At 47.7% G+C, this 17,166-nt stretch overlaps 1 protein-coding gene across 3 annotated transcripts in view; it reads left to right on the forward strand.

The window, feature by feature from the left end:
* ASXL2 (ASXL transcriptional regulator 2) overlaps positions 1–17,166 on the forward strand; it is a 221,807-nt gene that overhangs the window by 180,314 nt on the left and 24,327 nt on the right. For all 3 annotated transcript variants that reach the window (XM_074991522.1, XM_074991524.1, XM_074991523.1), the window contains 2 exons: positions 1,485–1,648; positions 12,814–12,910. In XM_074991522.1, coding sequence (XP_074847623.1) covers positions 1,485–1,648; positions 12,814–12,910 — 261 coding nt within the window. The remainder of the gene's footprint in view (positions 1–1,484; positions 1,649–12,813; positions 12,911–17,166) is intronic.

The following is a 17,166-nucleotide window of genomic DNA, read 5'->3' on the forward strand; positions in this document are numbered from 1 at the left end:
GAGGAGGGAGGAGCCAAGCTGGGTTTTGAATCAGAGGGGGCAGTTAGAAGTTGGAGGGGAGAGGGAGTTGGATGGCAACCAGCCTGGCGAGGGGAAGCTACACCCCAGAGGGGGCACCCCTTGGGCTCCTCTCCCCAGGACGGGTTGGAATGACTTTCTCAGACTGCTGCACTGACTCTTGTGTGAGAAACTGGGCCTCTGTTGCCTAATAAACTTCCTGTTCTACCTGCTGAGTGAGTCACTCCTGCCTGCGGACGGGGGGCAGTGCATGGGGACCCCTGAACCCCATCACAGTGTTTTTGTGGCCTGGCTCCTTGGGTATGTGCATGTGCCAGCAAGGTGTGCACGAGAGGGGAGCAGTACAGCAGGCTGGAGAGAGCTGCTCTGTATTACAGACCCAGCTCCAAGACAGTGAAATAGCACAAACCAAACAGACTGCAAAACCTACATAGGTTTTCTAAATGGCCTGTGCACGTTACCTTCTGCAAATGGAACCAGCTTCCGTGGGTCTTGTGCTGGTGAGAACAGTGATTTTAACATCACCACCATCCCCCCATGCCCCAGCAGAACTTGGGATGATTGTCTTCGTTACTTTTTATTATCCATTTTTAATTGAAATTCACCAGCCATAATGGCACATTGTCCAAAATGTAACGGACAAGTCCAGAAGAAACAGCATATACTCAACTCAACAGATGCTGTATCTGATCAGGCTGTTTCTGAAATTACAGTGCTCACTCATGTGAGATATTCTGTAGCATGGGGATTGGTGCTAGAATGGTAGGGGTAGAGGTTAGGACTTTACTATGTGGAAAAGGGAAGAAGCAAGAATATATTTCGTTCTTACTGCTTTGTTTAACATTGTGGTCTCAATACAAGCAGAACCGGTTGTTAAAAAGTGTGAACATGTTACTAATTTTTTTTCTATATCACTTCTGCTTTTGCTGAATGCAAAATACCACTGAACCAGAAAGAAATCCAAAGGAGGAAGCAGTCCCTGGCAAGAGGATTATAATAGATAACAGTACACTTGCTAAAAAGAAAAAAAATCCTCGTGAGAGGAACTCTAACCCCAGCACAGTGGAGGCTCTGCTGTTGCATTATATGTGGCAGCCAGGAATCCCATGATCTTAGGCCCAGACAAAGCAGACTATTTGGAGGTTAGTAGTTTCCAAGGGAGATGAGACCTTCATAGCCCCAGAGATCCCCACGTGGTGTATTTAATCATCCCATCACGCCCCAACTCCCAGGACTCTACGTATTGCTAACCCTTAGGGCAGACGGGTGGCTGTTTGCTGGCACTGCTCCTGACTTTGCCATGGGAATCCTTAACTGCTCTTTCCCTTCTAGGGCTGGAAAATGAGCCATCAAAACAGTATTATTAATGTCTTCAGGGTACCTATGAGCTAAGTGAAGAGTAGCTCAGAGTTAGGTGAGCTCTTACTCATGCCTCAGGTGATACAGACCTCTGTGGTTCATTACAGGGCAGTTGAAGAGGACAAAATGTGCTGAAATTGATGTGGAAACACCTGACTCCATCCTAGTGAACACAAACCTGCGGGCACTGATAAACAAGCACACGTTCTCTGTCTTACCCCCCGACTGTCAGCAACGACTGCTGCTGCTGCTCCCAGAGGTGGACAGACAGGTATGCCACATGTTCTGTTATTGAGCGGGGCCGTGTTCCCAGGTGGCAGCTAACAGAGTATCCAAGAATTGCTCATGCTATAGATGCAGGCTACCTAGACAACAATTGCCAATTCACTGAGATAAAGGCAATCCAATCTCAGGTTTCAGAACATAAACGATGCTTGCTAGTAACATGGATGGCATTTTTCATCCACATACAGCCCTACTTGGAAAAGACATGGAGTGTTGATTTCAAGGAAGAATTGGGTATTGATGGAGCCCAGAGGGATGGGCCTATAGTTTTATCCAGTGTAGATAATCCATCATTCCTAAAAGCAGGGAGAGCAGTAGTTTATGCTGTAGTGAGGTGGACATGTTCTTTGTAGGGAGTTTTAAATGCCAGCTTTTCCCCCTAATCTTTACAATGCATTCTTATCCCTGTAGCCTGTTAGCAGAGATGCCTTACTGGATTGGCCCTAAAACAATGGTTACACTTAGCTCAGTCATAGAATCATAGAACATTAGGACCGGAAGGGGCCTCGAGAGGCCATCAAGTCCAGTCCCCTGCCCCGACAGCAGGACCGACCACTGTCTACACCATCCCTGATAGACATCTATCTAATCTGTTCTTAAATATCTCCAGCGAGGGAGATTCCACAACCTCCCTTGGCAACTTATTCCAGTACTTGACCACCCTGACAGTTAGGAACTTTTTCCTAATGTCCAACCTAAACTTCCCTTGCTGCAGTTTAAGTCCATTGCCTCTTGTTCTCTCCTCAGAGGCCAAGAAGAACAAGTTTTCTCCCTCCTCCTTATGACACCCTTTAAGATATCTGAAAACCGCCTATCATGTCCCCCCTCAATCTTCTTTTTTCCAAGCTAAACAAGCCCAGTTCTTTCAGCCTTTCTTCATAAGTCATGTTCTCCAGACCTTTTATCATTCTAGTTGCTCTTCTCTGGACCTTCTCTAATTTCTCCACATCTTTCTTGAACTGGGGTGCCCAGAACTGGACACAATACTCCAGCTGAGGCCTAACCAGCGCAGAGTAGAGCGGTAGAATGATTTCTCGTGTCTTGTTCACAACACACCTGCTAATGCATCCCAGAATCGGGTTTGCTTTTTTTGCAACAGCATCACACTGTTGACTCATATTTAACTTGTGATCGACTAGAACCCCTAGATCCCTTTCTGCTGTACTCCTTCCTAGACAGTCTTTTCCCATTCTGTATGTGTGAAACAGATTATTCCTTCCTAAGTGCAGCACCTGACCCTCAGGGTTTCAGGATTTGTCAACAGCTGTCACGTTAGCATTGTGGTATGCTGAGTTTGGTGAAATGACGCAAGGATAGATAGCGATCTAGCCATCCATAAATGCACAATCTTTACATTAGTGGGAAAAGGTGTTAGTGCACCATTTATCAGCTCAGAGAAAAATGCTGTCCCTCTTTCACAAAGTCTGTTCGAAGTTGGAAGACCAAACACACAGTTTAGAGCTGTGTGTGGTGCAGATTACCTATATTTTATAGATCACCAATGCATGGCCTCTTGAGGAATTCTGTGTTAAGATCTGAAAAATTGAAGAAGATAATTCATTGCATAAGATGAGGGGGTTAGTTCCAGATATATGGAATTGCATGTTAAGAAATGAAGAGGGTGAGTGGAAGAAGTACTCAAAGGATGCCTAAAAGAAGGTGATTTAGGTGGTCCAAAAGCAGTTGGAATCAGTGGACATGGAGGCAGCAGTGTGAGCATGTGGAAAGTTCCACAGAACCTTGATGGTGAAGAGGAATATTGCTATTTAGGGCTGTTAATTAATTGCAGTTAATTCATGGGATTAACTCAAAAAATTGTTCACAATTAAAAATTACAATCACACTGTGAACCACAAGAATGACAGCTGAAATTATTAAATGTTTTGGATGTTTTTCTGTATTTTCAAATATATTTTTCTCTTACAACACAGAATTCAAAGTGCATTGTGCTCACTTTAATTTTGATTACAAACATTTACACTGTAAAATAACAGAAATAGTATTTTTCAGTTCACTTCATCCAAGTACCGCAGTACAGTGTTTCTCAACCTCTTTTGATAAAGTATCTCCCCCCCAGCCCACAAAAAAAAGTAGCCCCCATACCAACAATTTTCAGACATGAAAATTTTTTTCTACTGTTGCAAAACTTCCATTTAAACAACTTAATTGAAACTGGTTGGTTGGAAGAAATTGTTTATAGGCAATGAACTTGCCATCGTACTTACGATTGTGCAAATAGGATAAATTAAAAAAAAATCAGGTGAGCATAAAATAAGTCCAGTGTTGTTATTCATACATATTATATATTTTTAGGCAAACATCAGTGAACAGCGATCAATGAAATTACAAAAAAAATTATATTTAATGTGAAATTTGAGCTTGGTTGGATGAAATCAAATGTTCAAACTTAGGTTTCAAACTGCTGATGGCCACAATTAAATCAATGTTTCTAATATGGTTTCCTGCGTGTTATCTGCTTCCAAATATGCAGTTTTATTCTTTGTTTTCACAAGGAATCCATCCATTTTAAACCCTTTCAATTGTAATTAAAAATAGTAAACTAAAACTGTACAAATAGCAATTTTATCACTTCAGATAACAAACATAATATTCCAGAGCCAGGCGCTGCCAGCTCCCCACTTTAATCCAGTCACCCCCCATCTCCTCCAGAGCCAGGCATCCCCAGCCCTCCCCACTCCTCACTTTAACCCAACTCCCCCAGCTGTAAGCCAGTGCCAGCAACTCACTGGAGGTGCCGCTGCTGCTGCCACCATCACCACTGCCACGCGCTTCTCCCTCCAGTGCTCTCGTGGCTCCGGGTGTTTTGTTGCTCAAAGAGCTACATGAGGCTCCAGTGCACGTATTTTTCTACCTCCCCTCCCTGACTTCTCTTATGTACCCCTAAGGGTACACTTACTGTGCATTCAGAAACCTGCTGTAGTACAGTCTCTTGTGGAATATCTGGATCAATATCGGGATGGTGGTCGGTTTCAAGCAGAGTGCCACATGGCTCAGTTCTGAGACCAGTGTTCTTCAACATCTTTATTAATGACCTGGATGAGGGACTGGATTGCAACCTCAGTAAGTTTGCGGATGACGCAAAACTAGGGGGAGGGGTAGATACATTGGAGGGAAGAAAGAGAATCCAGAGTGACCTGGATAAATTAAATGATTGGGTCAAAAGAAATCTGATGCGGTTCAACAAGGAGAAGTGTAGAGTCCTGCACCTGGGGCGGAAGAATCCCAAGCATTGTTATAGACTGGGGGCCGACTGGCTCAGCAGCAGTATGATGGAAAGGGACCTAGGGGTTATGTTGGATGAGAGGCTGAATATGAATAAACAGTGTGCCCTTGTAGCCAAGAAGGCTAACGGCATACTGGGGTGCATTAGGAGGAGCATTTCGAGCAGATCTAGAGATGTAATTATTCCCCTCTATTCGGCACTGGTGAGGCCACATCTGGAATATTGTGTCCAGTTGTGGCCCCCGGCCCCCCCCCACCCCCCAGTATAAAAAGGATATGGGTGTGCCGGAGCAGGTTCAGCGGAGGGCAACAAAAATGATTAAGGGGCTCACACACAAGACCTATGAGGAGAGGCTGAGGGATTTGGGCTTGTTTAGTTTACAGAAGAGAAGACTGAGGGGTGATTTAGTAGCAGCCTTCAACTTCCTGAAGGGGAGCTCTAAAGAGGAGAGTGAGAAACTGTTCTCAGTGGTGTCAGATGGCAGAGCAAGGAGTAATGGTCAGAAGTTGAAGTGGGAGAGGTGTAGGTTAGATATTAGGGAAAACTACTTCACCAGGCGGGTGGTGAAGCATTGGAATGCATTGCCTAGAGAGATGGTGGATTCTCCCTCCCTTGAGGTTAACTCCCAGCTTGACCAGGTCTTGGCTGGGATGACTTAGTGGGTGTTGATCCTGCTCGAAGCAGGGGGCTGAACTAGATGGCCTCCTGAGGTCCCTCCTGCTCCACAGCTGGAGCAAAAGCCTCCTCTCAGGAGCCCCAGCAGGGCCCTAATTGGCAGCTAATTGCCTCAGCTGCTGGCTCCACAGCCTCAGCTGCCTCCCTAAGATGGGTTTAACACTTTATCCTCCTGGAGTGGGGTGACCTTCAGTATGGGGCTCCCTCCGCCACTGAGGTCATGCATGCTGGGCCCCCAGTCTTCAAACCTCGTGCCTTCTCTGGCAAGCCTATTCCCATGAGCAACGCACACACCAGTTGTCTGAAGTGTCTAGAAGAAACTTACGTGAAGGAGCACTGTCAAATTTGTTGGGAGTTTAAGACTCATACAGTGAGAGATCAGACTGATAGCTGTCCTAATAGAAGCTGCTCAGATTCAGCACCAAGCACTCCAGCCTTGGTGGAAAGTGCTTCTCTGGCACTGTGTGCATCCCGGCACTGTTTTCCATCTCCAATGCCAAGGAAGAAGCATAAAGAGCAGCACACCAATAGAGGGTGCTCATCAGTGCCCGAGGAAAGGAAAGCCAGGTGAGGGAAGTGGAGTGTGATACACATGGGACCACTCCTTTATCTGTAGTCCTATGGTCAAACCACCAACTCCACCCAGAATGTAGAATTGGTTTGAGATCCAGCCCCAGCAGTGCAGGAAAGCCACTGCCGTGCAAGTGGAATTGTAGTGCCTTTGTATGAGCCAAGTACTTGTTATTGCTCCTCCTGCCACCAGTTCTGATGAGAGAACCACTGACTCCAATGAGTAGGAGAGACCGTGGTGCTCTGAGTTCCTTCTCAGCACTGGGACTTTCAGTACCTTCTAGGGTAAGCTGATTCTCCTTTTCTTTATGAAGAGCTCCCCAGTCCACCATTGGTCTCCAAACCTTCAGCATCAAACAGCAAAAGTGAGGGGTACCGCTCTTCCATGGTCATCCCAAGAGGACTCATCATCCAAGGCAGTCTTGGAGTCTACACCCAGCTCAAGAGTGAACACCAGGACCCACCCTAAATGCTGCCAGATCTCAGGCTAGCTCCCACCACCACCACCAGTACGTGGCCAGGTAGACAGTGAAAAACAACTGGCACTCTGCCCAATATTGATACCATTAGTGTTGGAATACCTACTCGAATGAAATGCTCTGGTTTATCAACAAGCTCGATCAAAGTCCATTTAGTAGCAATTACACCATTCCATCACGAGATTGGCAGGCCTCAGTCTTCATGCAGTCATTGCTAAATGCTTCCTCACGGGTCTCCAGAATATTTACCCAGATGCTGGCTACCCTACTCGTGTCTGGGACCTCAAACTGTTCTTGAAATGCCTCCCCAACCCCCAGTTGAACATTTTAGCCACCTGTTTACCCTGCATTTATCCATGGAAGTGGCCTCTCTTGTTGCTATTATTTATGCCAAACGTGAGTGGGATAGGGGCTCTCATGGTCAATGTTCCCGCTAATCTTCTCCGTGCGTGTGTGGATTTTTTCCAGCCATGTGCAGAATAAATATTTTATGTGCACTCAAATATGTGCAAATATGTACCATCAGTAGTAACAAAACACCTAATTGTGGGCCCTAAGCTAATCAGCTGGGTGGCCTTTGAATCTCTCCTGAGTGGTTGCGTGCTCAGGAACATGGCCAATCCCCCCTATGGGATATCCTTCAAGGACACAGTCATGCTACAACCACATGCAAAACCTCTGGCGCGAGGTCGTGCACATGTTCGTGGCAGCACCAATGGCACTGAGCATATACTGCACACATGCCACTGGTGCTGACACTGCTACTGTAAATCTGATCAACAGCACTGAGACACTCCAACACTTGAAGTAGAGCACCCACAGTGACATATCTGGAACCTTAGTCATTGCACAAGTCATATGCGGCTCTTCCCTAATAATCTTTGTTGTCCTCCTTTACTTTTTCCAACTCTGAGTGTGTCTCTTTTGAGATAGGACAAACAAAACGGCACTGATTATTCAGGGCATGGATGTACCATGGACTTATGCAGTGGTAATGTATTTTCTTATCTCTACCTTCCTTAATGGACCTTAGCAGTCTGCTAGTGCTTTTGACTGCCACTGAGCACATATTTTCAGAGAACTTAAATAAAAGCATATGGAATAAGCTAATGAAGTTTGCAGATGATGCTAAGCTGGGAGGGTCTTTGCAAGTGCTTTAAAAGGCAGCATTATAATTCCAAATGATCTGGATGAACTGGGGAAATGGACACCTAGTTTGTGCATTTGTCACGGTATTTTTAGTTTCCATGCACCTTGCAGGCATTTCACTCTTATGGTTGTTTCTTTAAATTTCTATTTAGCTTCCTCATTTTTGGGTAGTTCCCCTTTTTGACGTTAAATGCCACTGTGGTGGGTTCAGGGCTGCCAAAAGTGGGGCAGCAGCATCTGGAGCCCTGGGCACTTTAAATCACTGTCCAAGCCCCATATGGCAACCTCCAGGAGACGCAGAGAGTGGGTGAGGCTAGCCTGAGACCCTACCCATTTTGAGGGGCCTGAAGCTGAGCCCCCTCACCACTCTCCCTTCCTTATGGCCCAGTGAAAACTGTCACCAGTCCCTGGGTAGGTTTCTTTAGTATATTCCACCCTACAAGGATGTTAAATTTAATTACATTTTGGCCACTGGTATTGGGTAGTTATAGCCATAATCAATTCTTGGACCAAATCCTCTCCCCTTGTGGGTTACAGGATTAATATTAAAGGAGTCTAGAAATTTCATCTCTTTATCCTATCCTGATGTGACACATCTAGTCAGTATGGGAACAGCTAAGTTTCCCCCATTACTGGGTTTCCTCTTTTTGTAACCTCTCCAATCCCCTGTTGCTTTTGTAATAACTTATTCTACGTGAAATGATGAATGATGGTGTTCGCAGTTGGACTTTGCATGCAAGAGAATCAGCAGTGTAGGCAAGACAACTCCCATCTTGACTGTTAGTTTAGTATAATAAAATGTCCAGGATACAGTGCCTCATAAGCTCAGAAAGTACCTGTTCTGAAATGCTGTTTTGTAACATTCTCCAGCTGTGCTTACAGTCAATATCCCTCTGATTTTTACACTTATATGAGCCGGTCTCTTTTTCCTTATCTCAAACTCCAAAAGCACAACAGTGACGTGGCACTGCATTGGGGAATGCTCTTTACGCCTCTCTTCATAGAAAGCCATCAGGGCCCTGCGCTATAGCCTGCAAACTACCCTCAAAATCTCCCTTTGAGGTGTTCAACATGGAAAGAATAATAGGTAGGGAGGCTGCTGGGATGGCTTTTTATGGGTAAAACCCCTGGGTTCCCTTAGGCTCCTGAGAAGCCTTGCTCTAGCAAGCAGTGCATGTCTTCCTGCTAGCCACCCTGTTGTTCAGAAATTTCTCCTGCCTCCATTCCTTTTCTTCCTGCAGTGTGATTTTTGTTTTACCAAGAGCTCTAGCTTGTGCAATCTAGTTCACTCTACTTGCCAAGTCACAGTGCTGAATCAGACTCTGACTGGGAAAGAGTTCTGAGTAGCTCAATAAATGTCTGACACTTGATAGATTTTAGATGAAGGATAATACTGTAGCATTTTTCTTAGAACTGCCCACCACTCTGTGCTGTTTTGCTCCTCAGAGAATCTGTAATCTCTTAAAAACTGGATAAGAAAAACTGCTTAAACTAGAAAACTGGAGAAGGGAAAAGGTAAAAATTGATGTGCCAAGTCTCCATAGTCACACTCATCTTCCATGTGTTCCTCTGGATGCTGTGGGTGTTGGTGCAGAAAATCAAAATCCTATCTAATAGCCTTGTAAAGGACATAAAGGCTTGTATTAAAAGAGACGAAGATGACCCAGTGGCTACCCAGCCCTCCAACATCTGCCTATACCCAATACTGAGAGATGCTCCTTTCCAAATCCAGCTGCACCAACAGTGCACACGTTATGCCATACCTGAGACAAGGGATTCAGCACCATACAGTTAAGCAGTGTGCACTCTGCTTTCTTAATCATTGCAACACAGCTGCTCAGTTGCCCCCTTATGGTAGATCTCAGTGTAAGTGTCCTATGCAAACCCACTGCTATTGGCAGTATTTTAAATTCAGTTATCTACATGACAAATGCTGACATTAAGTGAAAATAAAGCTTCGCTTAAATCTTGCATTGTTGAAAGTTTGCTACATAATTCTTTCCTTCCCCTAAATCTCTCTTGTTTGGGAGTTGGCTGATTTACTGTGCCAGAAGCCTACTAGCAGGGTTTGTATCTTCTACAGGAAACAAAAGCCACCATACATTGGCCCCTAGTGAGCTGCTCTGATTTATGGAACTGTGTGGTTTTTGCTTGTTTGAACTGACTTGTAATTCTATAATATGTTGAGCAGAAAGAAACTGAGAGCTTCTCCTGTTACTCCTGTTGTCGTTCCCTTCGGGGTCAAGTGTACAGCTACTGGCCAAGAGTTCACTCTTTCCTTTTCTACATCACAGTGAAGTATAGCTAGTTATTATTTTATAGGCTGTATCATAACATGGCTGTCTGAAATATCCATGGCTCTGATTCTGTGCATTTGATACCTCCTGATGCTTTTATCACTATGCTGTTTTGTATCTTCCTAGCGTTAGAGGAGCCTAGTGGGCCAGGCCCTCCTTGTGGTGGGCACTTTACAGACACAGAACAAAAAGATTGTCCTTGTTGCTGGGAGCTTACTATCTAAGGCAATGCCTATATTAGAGTGATCTGTTGACACAAGTGTCAAAAGATGTCTCCCAACAAAACTACTGCGGACAAATTGCAGCCAGACATGAAAGCAGATCACACTTTCAATTGCTCAGTTGACAGAGATTGGCCAGACTGCCTGGCTGGGCTCTCCATCAAATGGCCCCTGGAACCCTGCAGACAGGGTCCTGCCACATGCTGGTGGCAGTGTCAGAGCATAACATCAGTTGGGCCCGGTCCTGTGACGGTCACTCCTGCTCATCCTGCAGCTATTGCTTGAGGAGGTCGGTCAGCCTCCAGCACATGGCAGTGTGGGCCCTCTGGGGGTCATCATTGGCCCGGGGAGATCTCCTTCACTCAGGGGCCCATCCTCTTGGTGGTGGGGTTCCAGCTTTCCCTGGTCCTGTTTTGGGGCTTGTTCACTCTGCTTCTGGGATGGGGCTGGCTGGCCTGGGCAGCAAGGTGGGAGGCTCAAAGCTGGAAGGGGCCTCAGGAGGTAGTTGAGTCCCGTCCTCTGCCCTCTTGGCAGGACCAAGCACCATCCCCGACAGATTTTTTTTGTTTGTTTGTCTATTTGCCCCAAATGGCCTCCTCAAGGATTGAGCTCACGAGCCTGGGTTTACAAGAGCAATGTTCAGACCACTAAGCTATTCCTCCCTCTATCCCTCTACCTGCTTGGTGCGGGTCTAGCCGTAAGGAAGATGAGGAGGGGGAAATGGAAAGTCATTCACACAATACACTCCCCACAGCCCTGCTCTCCTCTGTGAGCAGCAACCAAAACCCACCAGGCCATGAGATGGAGATGTCCCAGGAGCACAGGCATGTGTGGCTTGCATAATGGGCCCTGCTGCAAGGGGACACTATGGTGCTTTGGGGACTGGGCTGACTGTTGCAGGCCCTTCCCCATTCCAGCTCAATGGGCTAGTGGCCAGGTGGGAGTGCTGGCCACAGTGGGGTCCGTGCATGGGTAGTTGGTGAGCCAGGCACAGCCCAGTCCTCCCCAGAGCCCCTCCATGCGTGTGGCTTGCAGCACTGCCCACAGGAGCAGGTGATGACTCTCACCTGTGAGCATGCCTGCAAGCCAGGAGCCACACTCCTCAGTGTGTCTGGGGTCAGGCTGGTACCCCTGTGGTGAGCCTGCTTCCAGCTGTGGCAAGGGCTGGTGGACCTCCTTTTCCCCAGGGCCTGGAGCTCATCCAGGTTCCCGTGAGGCTGGCAGTGGGCTGGCACCTGTGTCCAGGGGCTGTCTGCTGGGCCTGGGTGGGACATGCTGCTGTGCAAGTGGTTCCACACACTGGGCCCACAGTGCAAGATCTCACCTGAGCCAGCCTGGTGAGGCTCGCAGCACGGCCAGTCTGCTCCTGCACCCCATGCCTTGGTACTTACCAGAAGGTCCCTCAGTCAGCTCAACGGACACCATGTGGGTGGCCTGGCTGGAGGGGAATGAGTCAAGCATGCTCACGTCTGGCTCTGATGGGGTTTGGGTCCTGGGGTGCTCCTGGTCCTCCTTGGGCTCTGCCTGTTGGGAGGACTTCCTCTGTGGTATTCACAGGAGCAGGTGGATGGGAGGTGTCATCACTCCCCAAGAGGTGGTGGAGCTCCCTGTAGGTGGGGCAGGTGGCCAGTCCTGCCCCTGTATCACAGGCCCAAGTGTAGCCTTGCCTCGGTTCTTTAACGTTTGCATGCACCTGCTCCAGTTTTGTTGAAAAAAGTCTCTAGTGTAGACAAGCCTAAACAAACCATGGAGACACTCGGACTGGAAATTACAAGTTAAACTATGCAACTTTTAAAAGATTGCTTTTGGTGTCCCTAGCTTCCTCTCTGTACCTTCTCTCCTCTCCCGCCCTAGAAAGTGCTAGGGTTGCTGTTTTTGACAGCATCTCAGTGTTTACTCTCTAAAAATTTGGAAGGGCACCTTGCACCTGCAGAAGCCTTTTGAGAGTTTAAATATAGTTGGAGAGACACATCTCCTAGAGCTGAAAGGGAGCTTGGGAGGTCATCTAGTCCAGTCCCCTGCTCTCTTTGGAGGACCAGGCACCATCCCTGATGTCTATTTGACCCAATCCCTAAATGGTCTCCTCAAGGATTGAGCTCACACCCCTGGGTTTAGCTAGCTAGTGCTCAAACCACTGAACTATCCCTTCCCAGCTTGAGTTGTACTGCTGGTTTTCTGTTATGATCCATGCAATTTGTAAAGCACCCACATGTGCTTCTCTGTCCCTTGTAGGACCCTATGATTCTCATTTGTACAAGGGTTTTTATTATGTATGCTTGCATGGCAGAGGGAGGGTAGAGGTCTGTGATGAAGGTGGGGAGGGCAAGAGAAATCTACCAGCATTCCACAGGATCCAGATTTAGGAACGTGCCTTCTGTGGCCATTAATTTTAGGAACATGCCTTCTGCGGCCTCCTGGGTCAATCAGAAGAACAGCACCTCTGATCCCAGAGTGACAGTATATGGCACCTACATCTGTATTCAGTGAGTTAACACTTGCTTTATTGTTTCTCTCAGGTTGGGGCAGATGGTTTGATGAAGCTGAGTGGCTCAGCACTCAACAATGAGTTCTTTACTTCAGCTGCCCAAGGCTGGAAGGAGAGGTTGTCAGAAGGTGAGTTTGTCCCCATTGGGAAGCAAGGACTTGAACTTTTAAGGAGTGTCAGCTTATGTGGCATCTCTGTCACTGTGGAGTTGCACGTGGTAGCCCATTTGTTATGATCTTCTGCTAATTGTTTCATGGGTAAGAACATAAGAAGATAGTTAAGACCAAAGCAGACTGTGAAGAACTTCAAAAAGATCTCACAAAACTGAGTGACTGGGCAACAAAATGGCAAATGAAATTTAATGTGGATAAATGTCAAGTATCGGAGGGGTAGCTGTGTTAGTCTGGATCTGTAACAGCAACGAAGGGTCCTGTGGTACCTTATAGACTAACAGAAAAGTTTTGAGCATGAGCTTTCGTGAGCACAGACTCACTTCATCAGATGCAAAGTAATGCACATTGGAAAAAATAACCCCAACTACTCATACAATATGAGGGGAGCTAATTTAGCTACAACTAATCAGGAAAGAGATCTTGGAGTCATTGTCTCTGAAAACATCCACACTGTGTGCAGCAGGAATCATTAGAAAAGGGATAGAGAATAAGAGGGAGAATATCTTATTGCCCTTATATAAACCCGTGGTACGCCCGAATCTTGAATAGTGCATACAGATGTGGTCACCAAAAGCTATATTGGCATTAGAAAAGGTTCAGAAAAGGGCAACTAAAATGATGAGCAGTTTGGAACGGGTCCCTTATGATGAGAAAGTAACACGACTAGGACTTTTCAGTTTAGAAAAGAGGAGACTAAGTAGGGAAATGACAGAGGTCTATAAAATGAGTGCTGTGGAGAAAGTGAACAAGAAAAAAATGTTTACTTGTTCCCATAATACACTCACCCTTTGTTAAAGGAGTACTTTATTTTCAAGTACTCACTTACACGAGGGACACATTTACTGACCTTTTGATCACTGGATGAGTGAACTCCTCCTGCAAATATGAGACTTGTCCCCACCCCATGGCTCCAACCCATTCCAGCCTGACACCCCGCTGCCAGCCCCGCAGACCCAAACCGTGGCAACTTAAACCCCTGCTAACTCTGGCGCACCCAAACTGCCAAAACATAAACCCCCCGCCACCAAACCGTGTGCACCCAAACTGCCAAAACTTAACTCCCCCCGCCGGCCTCCAGTACCCAAACTGCTGAAATCTAAACCCCCTGCCGATGCCCATGCACCCGAACCACCATAACTTGAATACCCCCCCAGCCCCGTGCATCCAAACTGCCGCAACTTAAACCCCCCACTGGCCCCGCGCACCTGAACCGCCGCAACTTAAACCCCCCACACGCCAGAACCACTGCAACCTAAACCCCCCGCCGGCCCCGCGTGCCCAAACTGCCGCAACTTAAACCCCCCGTGTGCCCGAACTGCCACAACTGAAGCCCCCCACGCACCCGAACTGCCGCAACTTAATCCCCCCACCAGCCCCACCCGCCTGAACCACCACAACTTAAACCCCCTGCGCGCTCGAACCGCCGCAACTTAAACCCCCCGCCGGCCCCACGCGCCTGAACCACCGCAACTTAAACCCCACACACGCCGGAACCACCGGAGCTTAAACCCGCCACCGGCCCCGCGCGCCTGAACCACCGCAACTTAAACCCCACACACGCCGGAACCACCGGAGCTTAAACCCGCCGCTGGCCCCGCACGCCTGAACCACCGCAACTTAAACCCCACACACGTCGGAACCACCGCAACTTAAACCCCCCGCTGGCCCCACGTGCCCAAACCGCTGCTACTTAATCCCCCCAGCCGCCCGAACGACCGCAGCTTAAACCCCCCGCGTGCCCGAACCACCAGAGCTTAAACCCACCGCCGGCCCCGCACGCCCGAACCGCCGCAACTGAAACGCCCTGCCGGCCCAGCGCACCTGAACTGCCGCAACTCAAACCCCCCGCCAGCCCCGCACACCCAAACCACCGCAACTCAAACCCCCCGCCAACCCCACCCACCCAGACTGCTGAAACTTTAAATCCCCCACCACCCCGAGCACCCGAATCGCTGCAGCCTAACCCCGCTGGCCCCTCAGACCAAAACTGTCGCAAATTTAACACCACCACCTGTCTCCGCTAGCCTTACAGACCCGACGTGCAGCAGCCTGAACCCTGCCACCCCACCCAACCCAACCCAATCCACCACCATCTTTTAACTCTCCCTCCCACTCATGTCACAGAATCATAGGGCTGGAAGGGACCTCAGGAGGTCATCCAGTCCAGCCCCCTGCTTCAAGCAGGATCAACCTCTACCAAGTCATCCCAGCCAGGACCTTGTCCCACCGGGACTTAAAAACCTCAAGGGATGGAGAATCCACCACCTCTGTAGGCAACGCATTCCAATGCTTCACCACCCGCCTGGTGAAGAAGTTTTTCCTAATATCTAACCTACACCTTTCCCTCTTCGACTTCTGATCATTACTCCTTGTTCTGCGATCTAACACCACTGAGAACAATTTCTCATCCTCCTCTTTAGAGCTCCCCTTCAGGAAGTTGAAGGCTGCTATTAAATCACCTCTAAGTCTTCTCTTCTGTAAACTAAACAAGCCCGAATCCCACAGCCTATCTTTGTGGGTCTTGTACTCCAGACCCTTAATCATTTTTGTTGCCCTTCGCTGAACCTGCTCTAGCAAATCCACATCCTTTTTATGCTGGGGGGCCAAAACTGGACACAATATTCCAGATGTGGCCTCACCAGTGCCGAATAAAGAGGAATAACTACTTCCCTAGATCTGCTTGAAATGCTCCTCCTAATGCACCCCAGTATGCCGTTAGCTTTCTTGGCTACAAGGGCACACTGTTTACTCATATCCAGCCTTTCATCCACCATAACCCCTAGCTCCCTTTCCATCATACTGCTGCTGAGCCAGTTGGCCCCAGCCTGTAACAATGTTTGGGATTCTTCCGCCCCAGGTGCAGGACTCTACACTTCTCCTTATTGAACTGCATCAGATTTCTTTTGGCCCAGATCTCCAATTTATCCAGGTCCCTCTGGATTCTCTCTCTACCCTCCAACGTTTCTACCTCTCCCCCTAGTTTTGTGTTATCCGCAAACTTGCTGAGGGTGCAATCCAGTCCCTCATCCAGGTCATTAATAAAGATGTTGAATAACACCGGCCCCAGAACCGAGCCTTGCGGCACTCCGCTTGAAACAGACCGCCATCCAGATATTGAGCCATTGACCACTACCCGTTGGGCCCGACCATCAAGCCAGCTTTCTATCCATCGTATAGTCCAAGGATCCAATCCATATTTCCTTAACTTATGGACAAGAATGTTGTGGGAGACCATATCAAAAGCCTTGCTGAAGTCAAGGTATATCACATCCACTGACTTCCCCATGTCCACAGAGCTTGTTACGTCATCATAGAAGCTGATCAGATTGGTGAGGCAGGACTTGCCGCTGGTGAATCCATGTTGGCTACTTTTGATCACTTTCCCCTCTTCCAAGTGCTTCAAAATGGATTCCTTGAGGATTCCTTCCATTATTTTCCCAGGGATTGAGGTAAGGCTGACGGGTCTATAGTTCCCTGGATTGTCCTTCTTTCCTTTTTTAAAGATGGGCACTACGTTTGCCTTCTTCCAGTCATCCGGTGTCTCCCCTGATCTCCAAGAGTCTTCAAGGATAATGGCCAAAGGTTCAGTAATGACCTCTGCCAATTCCCTAAGTACCCTGGGGTGCATTAAATCCAGACCCATGGACTTGTGCACATCTGGTTTTTCTAGCTAGCTCAGAACTTGTTCCTTCCCTACAGATGGCTGCCCTCCACCTTCCCATACTGCATCATCTAGGACTGTCATGTGGAAGTTGACTTTGTCCGTGAAGACTAAGGCAAAAAAAGCATTGAGTACTTCAGCTTTTCCTGCATCATCTGTCACTAGGTTACCTCCCTCATCCAGTAATGACCCCACACCTTCTCTGATAACCTGTTTATTGTTCACATGCCTGTAGAAAACCTTGTTACTCTTCACATGTCACCAAACTGCCCCCAGCCTTTAACCCCCCACAACCCCAGGTTCACTTACCTTTCAAAAGCAGCGCCATCTGCTGCCACTCCAAGCACTTGGACCCAATCAGAGACTCTTACACATACCTGAATAGGAATTTAGTGTCCCTCTTACAAGTTTTCGCCTATGAGCAAAAAGTTAGGAACCAATTGTGCTTGTATAGCGCGGGATGAGGGTATAAGTACCAGAGGACACCAAATGAAATTAATTGGCAGCAGGTTTAAAACAAAAGGAAATTCTTCACACAGTGCTCAGTCAA

The sequence above is a fragment of the Carettochelys insculpta genome, chromosome 3 (genome assembly GCF_033958435.1).
Source record: "Carettochelys insculpta isolate YL-2023 chromosome 3, ASM3395843v1, whole genome shotgun sequence".
In the NCBI taxonomy this organism is placed as follows: domain Eukaryota; kingdom Metazoa; phylum Chordata; order Testudines; family Carettochelyidae; genus Carettochelys; species Carettochelys insculpta.